General features: G+C 47.0%; 1 protein-coding gene across 5 annotated transcripts in view; it reads left to right on the forward strand.

Moving 5' to 3' along the window:
- Positions 1-12,436, forward strand: part of TLN2 (talin 2) — a 168,092-nt gene that overhangs the window by 91,430 nt on the left and 64,226 nt on the right. For all 5 annotated transcript variants that reach the window (XM_077918925.1, XM_077918928.1, XM_028706935.2 and 2 more), the window contains exons 13-21: positions 1,555-1,735; positions 2,969-3,082; positions 3,988-4,096; positions 5,437-5,645; positions 7,434-7,532; positions 8,523-8,690; positions 9,565-9,859; positions 11,526-11,692; positions 11,993-12,121. In XM_077918925.1, coding sequence (XP_077775051.1) covers positions 1,555-1,735; positions 2,969-3,082; positions 3,988-4,096; positions 5,437-5,645; positions 7,434-7,532; positions 8,523-8,690; positions 9,565-9,859; positions 11,526-11,692; positions 11,993-12,121 — 1,471 coding nt within the window. The remainder of the gene's footprint in view (positions 1-1,554; positions 1,736-2,968; positions 3,083-3,987; positions 4,097-5,436; positions 5,646-7,433; positions 7,533-8,522; positions 8,691-9,564; positions 9,860-11,525; positions 11,693-11,992; positions 12,122-12,436) is intronic.

The raw sequence follows: 12,436 nt of genomic DNA on the forward strand, positions 1-12,436 counted from the left end.
CTTAACAAGAATTCCTCACTTAGAAGGTCATTAGTGGCAGGCAGGCAAAGCACCCTCAAAAGAGGCAGGCGGATGAAATATTTGGGGTGCCACTTTTTATTTGCTTAGTTTAAAAATGAAAACAAAAAGTGGGATGCTGTCAATCTTCCCTTCAGCGTGTAGCTGAGCTCGAAAAGTACAACACAAGGAAAGTACTTTTATTTATAAAAGTATTTGCATACCTTCATTTAAAAATCAGCATGGTTGTTAATAATAATAATAATAATAATAATAATAATAATTTATTATTATTATTATTATTATTATTATTATTATTATTATTATTATTATTTCTACCCCACCCATCCGACTGGGTTTCCCCAGCCGCTCTGGGTAGCTTTTCAACAGAACATTAAAAACAGAATAAAACTTCAAACATTAAAAACTTCCCTAAACAGGGCTGCCTTCAGATGTCTTCTAAAAGTCGGATAGTTGTTTATTTCCTGACATCTGACAGGAGAGCATTCCACAGGAAGGGCACCACTATTGTGAAGGCCCTCTTCCTGGTTCCCGGTAACCTCACTTCTCGCAGTGAGGGAACCACCAGAAATCCCTTGGAGCTGGACCTCAGTGTCCAGGCTGAACGATGTTTACAACAATTTTGCATAAACCATATGATGAAAACCATATGAACAAGTTAAAATCAGAAATCAGCTAAGTGTTGTAGAAAGACATATTCCAAATTGTCTGCACAGGCCTGGCAGAACAGAAGAATTTTCAGCAGGCATTTAAAAGTTGGCACAGAAGGCACCTGCTGAATCTCTCTTGGCAGGGCATTCCACAAGGCTTGGCCCATGACACTGAAGGCTCGGTTTCTTGTTGTCAGATGAGCCTTGCCGGTGACATTCCTGCAGATGATATTAGTGATCTGGCTGGGATATAAAGGTTTGGTTGGTCCCTGAGGTACCCTGGACCTAAGTTGTTCTGGGCTTTGTAAATGAAAGCAGGGACCTTGGTAGTAGATGGGCAGCCAGAGCAAGTGCTTAAACAATGGGGTCACATGCTCTCCACCAGATGCCCCCACCAGCAGTTTGGCCGCTGCTTCTGCACCGGCTGGAGCTTCCAAAGATGCCCAAATCTTCATCATTGACTGGGGTGGGGAACTTCAGGCCCCTGGGGTCAATGTGGCCCTCCAGGCATCTTGGTTGAGACCTTCAGGTTTCTCCCTAGGCCATGCCCCTCCCTGGCCCTGCTGTGCATCCTTCTCAAGTGCTTTTGCTGGGCTGGAATGGAGATGCCTCTTGCTTGCTTGGATGGAGGTGCGTATGTGTAGTACGTGTAGTATGTATAGTACTTCCAGCTTTTGATTGCTGGAGTGCAGTGTACCCCACCCAATCTGGCTGGAAACTCTGGGTTCAGCACCCCATTAAACCACAAAACTACTTCCAGGATTGTTGCAAGGAAAAAAGGGTAAGAGAAAAAAATTTCTGCCTTGAGCTTCTTGGAGCAAGGTAACAACAAACCGGGGGGAAATCCACAACTTTTTGCAGTCGCATCCCATGCTTTCCTTTGCAGATCGACAATCTTGCAGCAGCAGTTCAACCGAACGGGGAAAGTAGAGCATGGCTCTGTCGCCCTGCCAGCTGTCATGCGTTCAGGCTCCACGGGGCCAGAGACCTTCAACGTTGGCAGCATGCCTTCTCCGCAGCAGCAGGTGACCGTTGGCCAAATGCACAGAGGGCACATGCCTCCCTTGGTAAGCAACCCTCTGGTCTTTTGTTATCCTCCCCACCAACACGTAACCTCTTCCTGGTTTTTACCTGGGGTTTTCACTCTTCTGAAAATGTTCTTTCAGAGCTTCAAGACACAAATGGGGGGGGGGGCAGTGATGCCACAGGCAGAAGGGTGCTCGGAGCACAGGAACCAACCTCATAAGAGGCCATGCCATCCATTAGTCCATCTGGCTAGCTCCATGGCTTGAGCTGTGCCTCAGTTGGGGATACTGGCTGTAGAATGTCTGGTAATGGTTGACTGTGCTTTGGGTTAGTGGGGCAGAGGAGTTAAATCTCTGAACAGCCTTGATTTTCCCACCCTATTACTTGCTTCTTACAAGGACACATCCCTGTCATGTCATGCTGCCAGCAGCTAAGGAGCTGAAGACAGAACTGTAAAGGAACAGACTTATAAGTTCACAGCTTCTTACTGCCACTGCCAGCCAAGGATCATTATTCCCAGCTGAGTGGTACATTGAAGCATCAGGATGTTTCCTCTGTTTAGTTTTCCCTCAGTAAAACCTTTTAATGCACATGTCAACCAGCAATTGAAAGCATTTGCTGATGAACCTGGTGTGGTGTCAGGACTCTGGGAGGATTCCGGTCACTTATCCCAGAAGAGATTCAAAGCCGAGCTTGTGTCCTTCGTCTGTGGACCATCATCAGGCTCATCCATCACAACAGCCTTTGTACAGGAAGGTGGCGACCCACCTCAGCTTTCCCCAGATTTATTCAGAAAGAGGAAAAGGTCAAGTCAGCAGTGGGGAGCCTTGGACCCCTGTGCCAAACCTGCCCCCGGGTCACAACCCTCACCAGCCCTGCTTCTGCCTGAGTCGGATGTGACTGTCTCTAACCGAGGCGGCTTTAGACGTGACCCAATGAATAGTGCTGGTGGCAACAGGCCGCTCCCACCCACCTGCCCACCCTGATGCAGATATTATCTTTTGCTCTAACAGTTGTTGACATATTTAGTTGTGGTAGAATCCCTGGTGAAAATAACCTCACTTGACTCTTCCTCCTCGAACTGCCCAGCACGGATTCCTCAGAGCACGCTCGGCTGATCTTTGTTGCTCTTGATTATTTGACCTCATTATGTTTGCTGCACGCTCCTCGTCTTTGGGGATGAGGTGTCTTTTTCTGAAAATCTCTCCCAAGAGCTCAGAGCTGCCTGTGAACTGCCCCTGGCACCTTTCTCCCCCCACCTTCTTCCTCCCTAGACCTCTGCCCAGCAGGCCCTGATGGGAACCATCAACACCAGCATGCATGCGGTTCAGCAGGCCCAGGCCGACCTGACTGAAGTGGACAGCCTCCCGCCATTAGGAAACGACATGGTAAGTCCGGGGCCAGTTAAGCAGAGCAAAGTCGTTGCTTCAGGCGGCAGGTGTGGAGGAGGGGAAGGGGGGGCAACAGACACCTGCCATTCCCCTCTGTTGCAGATTGAAGTCTTTTCACATGGTAGGTGATGCGCCCCCAAAACTAACCTGCAGCGGAGGATGCCATCTCATCCCATTGCCAGTACTGAAAGGCCCACCTCATTCTGAACATGAAATTGAGGGGTGTCAGGGGAGGCTCTCATCTTACCCTTTGCCTCAGACAGCAAAAGGTCTTGGGTTGGCCGAGCAGAAACCTAATGGAGGTGGGCTGTGTGGTAGTTTGCTGATTTCCCTCTGCATCCAGATGCCTGTGCTGCATTTTGGCAGGACTTTCAAGAAAATGTTCTTCCGCCGTTATGCAAAGTGGTGTTAAATCTGGCAATTGGCAGCATGCAGTTGGGTGCCCCTCCCTGTAGGAAACAACCAGATTCATCAGTCTGTGAACGAGCCCTTTGTCAGCTCTTGTTACAGTCTCACTGGCGCTCAAGTCATAGGTCTGCTCCGTCCCGTTCTGTGTAGATTTTCTGACAGAATCCACATAAATGGACCACACAGAGCTTCCCCTAAGATACACATCTTTCAATACTTTTCGTGGCACTTTCCTGTAAAATAAACATTTTTCCTGTAAAATACATACTGTTACTGTTTTGCATACCTTGAATCTGGAGAGATGCATCATCTGTTGTGTTTGATCCGTGAGCTACTTTGGACTACCGAATCCGGTCTGTACACTACAAAAGCGGACTGAGCAGATTCCTGCCCAATCCCCGCCTCTGACTTGATCCTACTCACTTCACTGTCTCACGGATGCTTCTTTCAGGTGGCTATGCATGTTGAAGCTGACCTTTTCCCTTGCTTTCTAGGCTTCCAGGGTTTGGGTTCAGAACAAAGTGGATGAATCCAAACATGAAATACACTCTCAGGTTGATGCCATCACTGCAGGAACAGCTTCTGTTGTGAACCTTACAGCGGGTGAGTTGGCAGCCGCTGGTGTGCAGGTTCCTCTGCAGTGTCATGCTGGCTTATGGGTCATTCAGGAGCCTTCCCTTCTGCAGATGGCTGCAGACCTTCATGCGGGAGAAATGGGGGACTATGGGTGGATTCAGATGGCAATGCTAAAACATCATTTGGAACTGTACAAACAAGCCTAAGGAACATAGGAAGCTGCCTTAGAGCAGGTCCAGATTGCTCAGTTGTTATTTACTCTGGCTGGTGGCAGCTCTCCAGGGTCACAGGTAGAAAAGAATCTTTCTCATCGCAGATTTGGAGAAAGTGGAGAAGGAAAAGTTTTTCTCCCTGTCTCGTAACACTAGACTGTGTGGTCATCCAATGAAGCTGAACATTGGACTTATAAAAATTATTTTCTTGATTTACAAAAATATGTACGTGCATTGCCTCTTTTTCAGGTTGTAGAGTCTTTTCTACAGATCAGTTCCATTTGATGTGAGACATTAGTGTTGTGTACAGTATAAGGTGGGGGAGGGGTGGTAAAGTTTATATTCTTTTACTTAGTGTGTGCACGAGGTTTTTGTGTCAGTGTCACGTGGGTAAGTTCTCTTTCTATTCATTTATTATTTTCCCTTGGCAGTGAGAAGGGGGGAGCAGGCCATGATTGGTTGTCTTTAGTTGACCGTAGTGAGAGTTGTTAGCGTGTGAGGGGATTGTTGGGTCAGGTTAGCCATGTTGATTCATACGCTTTCAGTGGGTTCTTGTTGTTGGGCTGTTTGTGGAATAAAGGGGAGCTGGTTTGTTGTTTTTTTCTTCTTGTTTTTATTATGTACTTTGTGGTTTTATTCTGTAATTTTACGCTGTGCACCACCCTGAGATCTTTGGATGAAGAGTATATAAATATACTCTTATACTCTTATACAAATCTAATAATAATGAAGTGCCAGTGTAGTAGCACTAAAACCTTAGTGCAGAGATGGAGACCCAGAGGCCATTCAGAAGTTGTTGGGACTACAGCTTTCATCAGCCTCGGCCAGCATGATCAGTGGGGAGGGACAATGGGAGTTGTAGTACAACAGGGCACCAGGTTGAGTAAGGCTTCTATAAAATATAGGCTAGGGACACGGAACCTGTGGACCTCCAAGTGTTTGTTGGAGTCCAACACCCATCAGCCCCAGACAGTGTGTTCAGCTATCATGAATGATGGGAGTTGTAGTCCAGCAACATTTGGAAGGCACCAAGTTCCCAAGCCGTGACTTAGTAAACAAAAGAAAAGAAAACACTGTTAACTGCTGGTCTCTGTGTTGACTTTAGGAGCTATTCATTTACTGACCCATCCGTGGCTGATCCTTCCTGTTTGGCAGGTGACCCAGTTGACACGGACTACACTGCTGTGGGGTGTGCAATCACCACCATCTCTTCAAACCTCACGGAGATGTCCAAAGGAGTCAAGCTTCTTGCTGCGCTGATGGATGATGATGTTGGAAGTGGGGAGGATCTATTGAAAGCCGCCCGCACCCTTGCAGGAGCTGTGTCGGACTTGCTGAAGGCCGTGGAGCCAACGTCAGGAGAGGTGAAGTCACAGAACTGACTCATAAGCACAGAGTTCTGACACTAGATACTGGGGGAAGGATATGTTGAAATCTGTGAAAAATTGCACAATTGCATTTTTTTAGGATACTTCCCAATGGCAAGATGATGTAGCTCCTCATTAAATGATTGGGTAGAGCAGAGTTAGTCAATGTGGTGTGCTTCTTATCAAATGTCCCCAGCCTGGTGCCCTCTAATCGTCACTGGACCTCAGCTTGTATCACCTTCCCTCACCATTGCCCATGCTGGCTGGAGCTGATGGCAGTTGTGGTCCAACTGGAAACCAAAGGAGGGCAGAGAGCTCTTGTGCTCGGGTCTTGCTCACTGGTTTCACACAGGCATGTGGTTGGCCACTGTGAAAGCAGGATGTTGGAATGGATGGACTATTGGCCTGATCCTGCAGGCTCTTCTTGGGTTCTTATTTTCCACATTGACTACCCCTGGGGTAGATAGGGTTTTGGCCCTGACTAGTGGCTTGAATCTTCCTGCCTTCTCCTTAGCCGACCCCCTTGGAATGGCTTTCCTTGGATTTTCATCTTCCTAGGTCTTGTCTTGAAACCAATAATCTGTGCTGCTGTGTTCTGTGTGTGCCTTTCTCTTTCTCTCAATCCCCCAAATGACTTACCAGCTGTTAACACACATTCTGCCTCTCCCATGGAGCTCTCCAGAATTTCACCAACTGGGGCATGCTCAGAATTTGCTCATGCTCTCACTTCAGCACAGGGGTCCACGCATGCAACCCAGCAAGGCTTCTGTTAAGCTACAGATGGCCTGAGCTGTGTTTTCCCTGCTGGAATTCAAATCCTGAGTCCTGTATGTGTATCACGATTTCATACAGGTGATGCTCACATTGATAACTCCTTTCCCAAAATTTTGCTTCGCGTTCGCTGTTCTGAAGGATGTAAGGCTGACAGTCAAAACGGGAAGCGCCATATTAAGGTAGTACTATTATTGGCCAACCAGATGCCTGTGGGACAATCACAAGCAGGGTCTGAGCACCGGAGTCATTCTCCCCTCCTGTGGGTTCCAGCAGCATCTCTGTCTCCAACAGTGGAGGCAGAGGCACCAGTAGCCTTCTCCTCCATGAATTTGCCTTTTAGGCCAACCAAGACTTCACAAATAGTGTGCAAGCTTTGGAGTTCTCTGCAAGAGTTCTGGGAAGAGTTACTGAGAACCTGAAAGCTTACACATTATTTTGTGCCATTTTGGTTCACCTAATAAAGGCTTTGCAGGGAATAAAGAGTTTGGATTGAGTACTAAGTACCTACCTCTACACAATGATAGTTTTCTCTTGCTTTCCTGAAAATTGATAATGTCTCGCACTTATGGCAGTGAAGTCTCTGGTGCTGACTGGCAGTTGTGCAAAGAACCAAACAGTTTTGCAGTCTGGTTTCTATGAGGGAAGGGGAAACCGTCCATTCAGCTGGGATTAAAACCTTGCACATTTATAGGCTGAAGACCTAAGCAGTGATGTAGGAGCATTAATGGGGCAAGAAAGCTCAGAGGAAAAGAGACTGAAGAAAAGGCGTAACGTTAATAATAGACTGAGGATGGGTAGATGAAGATTGACTTGAAGAAAGAATTTCCTGGCTGATGATGATGCCTTGTGTGTTTAGGCTATGGTTGGATCAGCACATTTTGGATAAGAGGCCTGCTCTGTGCAGCAACATGCTCTGTCGATGTTCTGGAAAACAAGTGATCTGAGAACCTCACCTCCTTGTATTAGCCTAGTAGCTTAACCTCATAATCTCTTTCTTTCCCCCCTAACTAGCCCCGCCAGACGGTCTTGACAGCAGCCGGGAGCATCGGGCAAGCCAGCGGCGAGCTTCTCAGACAGATCGGAGAAAATGAAACCGATGAACGATTCCAGGTGAGGGCATCTCCTGTGCTGTTCCTTTTCCAGCTTGGATCTGAGTAGAACATTGCTGTGAGCGTGTATAATTCAGAGCCACAACTCCCCTGAATAAGTTTTCAATTGGTTACTCCTATGAATTTTAGCTGATTATTCCATTACTCTGTTGATTTAAATTTGCACGTGGGCAAAATTTGTGTATGGGTAAAACAATATTTCTGAAGCAAGAAGCATTTTATTTGCTTTTGTCTCTAGATTGGTCTAGGAGGTTTTGCTCCTGTTTATGACTGAGAATACCTCCTTTAAGATGGTGCATTTCAGGTTCGGCCTTTTCTAGCAGTTCTGCTTTATATTTATCAGCTGCCCTGTTAATCAGGAATGCCATTTTTAGTCAGTTAAAACTGGTTAATGCAACCAATTAATCAATTAAATATTGTGGCCCCAATATAAATGTTTTCAGTACCATAAGTACATTTTCTGTTCTTACATTTAGCTTTATATTATCATCATCACCACCACCACCATTATTCCTAACTTCTGTCGTTATTATTTTAAAAAGGGTGTTTTGGTTTTTAGCTTTCAGAACAGGAGAAGGGCTGTAGCTCAGTGGTTGTGCATCTGCTTTGAATGCAGAAGGTTTCAGGTTCAATCCCTGGCATCTCCAGATAGGCCTGTGAAAAGTCTCCTGCCTGAACTCCTAGAGAGCCACTGCCAGTCAGTGTAGACAGTATGGAGCTCAACTGACCAATGGAACTCAGGGTGACTATATGTCCTCTTTTTTCAAGACACCCCCCTGTTTCATGGCTGGAGTTGTCATAGCGATCCATAGTTAAAAGCAGAAGTCGGCAAATGTGTCCTATTTTATGATCTTCAAAATCTGGCAACCCTTTCTTTGGTTCCTGTGTTATCATTGGCATACTCTTTGTGATGATAAAACAATGTGTGTTTGTGTCAGAGATAAGACTGAACTAAGCATGAATCTCTTCCTTGACCCTCCACCTTCTCCAGGATGTGTTGATGAGTCTTGCCAAAGCAGTCGCCAATGCCGCCGCCATGTTGGTGCTGAAGGCCAAGAATGTGGCCCAAGTGGCCGAAGATGCGGTTCTGCAGAACAGGGTGATCGCTGCTGCCACGCAGTGTGCCCTCTCCACTTCTCAACTGGTGGCCTGTGCGAAGGTGCGACTCTGGTGTCGGTGGGAGGTTGGAACCCTTGCAGAATAGTCCGTCAGTAGCTCCTCATAGACAGGAGTTTGGCACAAGGCAGAAAGAGGCCCAGAGAAGTTGATAAAAAAGGCCCCAGGAGCTGTGATAACTGCATTGCAGAGGGTTGGACTAGATGATCCTCAGGATCCCTTCCACCTCTGCTGTTCTATGATCCATGAACTGGGGCTGTGCTTTTTTATTTAAATTATAAGCATCACTGGAGAGTGCAAACTGTTTCTCAATGTATATTGAAAATGTGGATTGCAGCCATTGGACCTGCTGAATGGGAGATGCAGTCCAGCAACATCTGGAGGCCCCCATTGGCTCCCCCATTGGCTCCCTCTGGGTTAGGCTGCGAGACAACAGTAGGCCCAAGACCTCCCACCGCCACCTGTGTATCCTGCTTAGCAGGGTTTTATCCTGTTGATCCCACCCCTCAAATGGAGTGGCTTACAAAAAAACAGACACATCCCATTTGTGGAATGCTCTCTCCAGGGACGTTCATCTGGCGCCTTCATTATATATTTTGAGGCGCCAGACAAAAATGTTCCTCTTTGACCAGGTCTTGGGCTGATCAATATTCTACTCTACAGCCTTTTAAATGTCTTTGTGGGAGTTGTTTCTACTTATTTGTGCTTTTATCTTGTATTCTTATCTTGTGAACCACCCTGAGCTCTGTTGATGAAGGGCGGGATATAAATCTGATAAATACAATTCATTGGGTGTCCTTGGGACATTCAGTCCCTCTCTCAGCCTAAATTCCCACACAGAGTTGTCGTCAAGACTAAGTGAGGGCGGGACAGCCAGCTCTCCTGTGTCCAACGTGGCGGTTGTGCTTCCGTTACAGGTCGTGAGCCCTACCATCAGCTCCCCTGTGTGTCAGGAGCAGCTGATAGAGGCCGGGAAGCTGGTGGATCGTTCTGTGGAGAACTGTGTCCGAGCCTGCCAGGCGGCCACAGACGACTCCGAGCTGCTCAAGCAGGTCAGCGCAGCGGCCAGCGTGGTGAGCCAGGCCTTGAACGATCTCCTGCAGCACGTCCGCCAGTTCGCCAGCCGTGGGGAGCCCATTGGGCGCTACGACCAGGCCACAGACACCATCATGTGTGTCACCGAGAGCATCTTCAGTTCCATGGGGGACGCTGGTAAGCTGCTTGAATGCGACAGGTCAGCCTTGATTGGGGCCAAAGGGGTGGGGAGTTAGTTTTAGTATTGCCCTTGACCTCCCTCGCAAGGTTGTTGTATGGATTATATACAGTGCTATCTAAGTGCCTGGCGTTGTTATTGTTTCCGATATTTGTAGATTGCCATTCACCATTATAGATCAGTAATAAAATGATACCTCGGTCAAATAGTGTGTTGTTTAAAACAATAAAAGGCCACAGGTAAGACGTAAAGTTGACCTAGTACAACTTACTTAAAATGCCTGCTAGAATACAGTGGTACCTCGGGTTACATACACTTCAGGTTACATACGCTTCAGGTTACAGACTCTGCTAACCCAGAAATAGTGCTTCAGGTTAAGAACTTTGCTCCAGGGTGAGAACAGAAATTGCGCAGCGGCAGCGGGAGGCCCCATTAGCTAAAGTGGTGCTTCAGGTTAAGAACAGTTTCAGGTTAAGAAAGGACCTCCGGAACGAATTAAGTACTTAACCCAAGGTACCACTGTACAAGTATTGTATGCACACAATGATAAATACTGTATATACAACACTAAATGAGTGTAAAGTCCGGAGCAATGTTTGTTACAGGACATTCAGGAACATTATTCATTTGGAAATGCTACATCCCTGCCCTTCGGGAAATAGATACATGCTCAAAGAACTTACGAAGATCCGACTGTGCTTTCTACAGTGGCCCACCAGGTGCCATTATGGGGAGCCCCCAGTGGGACCCGGACAAAAGAACAGGGCCTCTCTCCACTTGTGATTCCTCCCAGCAAGTGATATTTGGAGGCAATACCTGGAGGTAGTGCAAAACCACTTGCCACCAATAGCTTCATGAATTTGTCTGGTCCTCTTTTAAAGTTATTTCTGCACAGCCCATGTGAAGGAGCACCTCCTTTCATTCTCCTTAAATCTTCCAGCATTTGGCTTCCTTGGGTGGTCCCAGCTGGGTTCAAGAGAGGGGGGAAATATAGCATGTCTAGAATGGTGAATGATTGAGTAACGGTCAGATATTTAACAGTCAGATATTTGTTAATATGAAAATCAAAACTTTGCACAATCTAAACAGAAATTAAATGATCCTGTCATGGCAATTTGATTTGATGGGAGGTTTACGAGCTCTTGGGAGGTTCTTGTGAAGAGCCACACCGTCAGCTGGGGATGCCTCCAGGTCGTGCTGCCACAGCCTGTGGAGGTAGGGCCTTTTCTGTGGCGGCCCACCTTTTCCCTGGGATTGTTTCCCCTCAGAGCACAGTCTAGCCCTGCCCTGGATGACATCTTGGCACACTCTTGCATTCCCATGCCTTAGCTGGAGTTTCATTTATGTAGGTGCTTCTAATTCACTTCTCTCTGCCTAAGTTATTAGTTGCGTTTTCATCCTATCATGGCAACACTTCGTGTTTGCGCCTATAGATGTATCTTTGTACCTTGTAATGTAAAGACGGTTGTGAGGAGGGGCTACAAAAATGTTTTCATAAACAAATAGATGTGACTAAAACAGCCTGTGGTGCTTTTCAAATGTGTTCCAAACATCCCATCACGATGGTCACAAGAGTTGGTCAGGAAGGACAGGGATGTGTCTGAACTGTACACCGAGGGATAAAGGAGAGATAAAAAGCAGATTTTTAACTCAATACTGTTGTAGGTGAAATGGTACGGCAGGCCAGGGTCCTCGCTCAAGCCACTTCGGATCTCGTGAACGCCATGAGGTCGGATGCTGAGGCAGAAATAGACATGGAAAACTCCAAGAAACTTCTGGCAGCGGCGAAACTTCTGGCTGACTCAACAGCCCGGATGGTTGAAGCTGCAAAGGTACTCAGCACAATTTGCCTGGTTGAAGGGGAATTATGGATTGATGAAATAGAGGGATGGCTGGATTAGATAGATATATACATTTAGATGACATTCGCATGCAGCATCTAAGTAGAAATCCCTGCAAAACATTGAAGTTTGAAGTAGAGCATCAGAAGTGTTCCTTTTCAATATTGTAAGCGGCAGGACTTCAAACTCTCTCTCTCTCTCTCTCTCTCTCTCTCTCTCTCTCTCTCTCTCTCTTTCTCTCTCTCTCTCTCCTGTTTCCTCTGTGTATGTGCATGTGATCAATTCTGCTAGGGAGCTGCAGCAAACCCAGACAATGAGGACCAGCAGCAGAGGCTTCGCGAAGCAGCTGAAGGTCTGCGAGTGGCCACCAATGCAGCCGCTCAGAATGCCATCAAGAAGAAAATCGTCAACAGATTAGAGGTCAGAATACAGCCTGGGAACCTCTTCTTGTTTACCTTTCCCAATCAGGAACATCACAACATTCACCAGCCTGGTGGCCTCCAGATGTGTTTGACTACAACAGCAGACTGTGGGGCTGATGAGGCCTCCACCCTTTCCCGCTTGACCTGTGGGGCTGTTTTGACCACAGCACTCCTCCCCATCCACCCCTCCATGTCAGGCACATGGCAGGTAAAGCCACAGCTGCAAACAGCGCTGAATTCAAGCGGCAGCTGCAAAGGAACATGCCTTAGTATCCTTGGCTTTGCCTTGAATTTGGTACCTTAGCTTGCCATG

This window comes from Podarcis muralis, chromosome 14, assembly GCF_964188315.1.
Source record: "Podarcis muralis chromosome 14, rPodMur119.hap1.1, whole genome shotgun sequence".
Lineage (NCBI taxonomy): Eukaryota > Metazoa > Chordata > Lepidosauria > Squamata > Lacertidae > Podarcis > Podarcis muralis.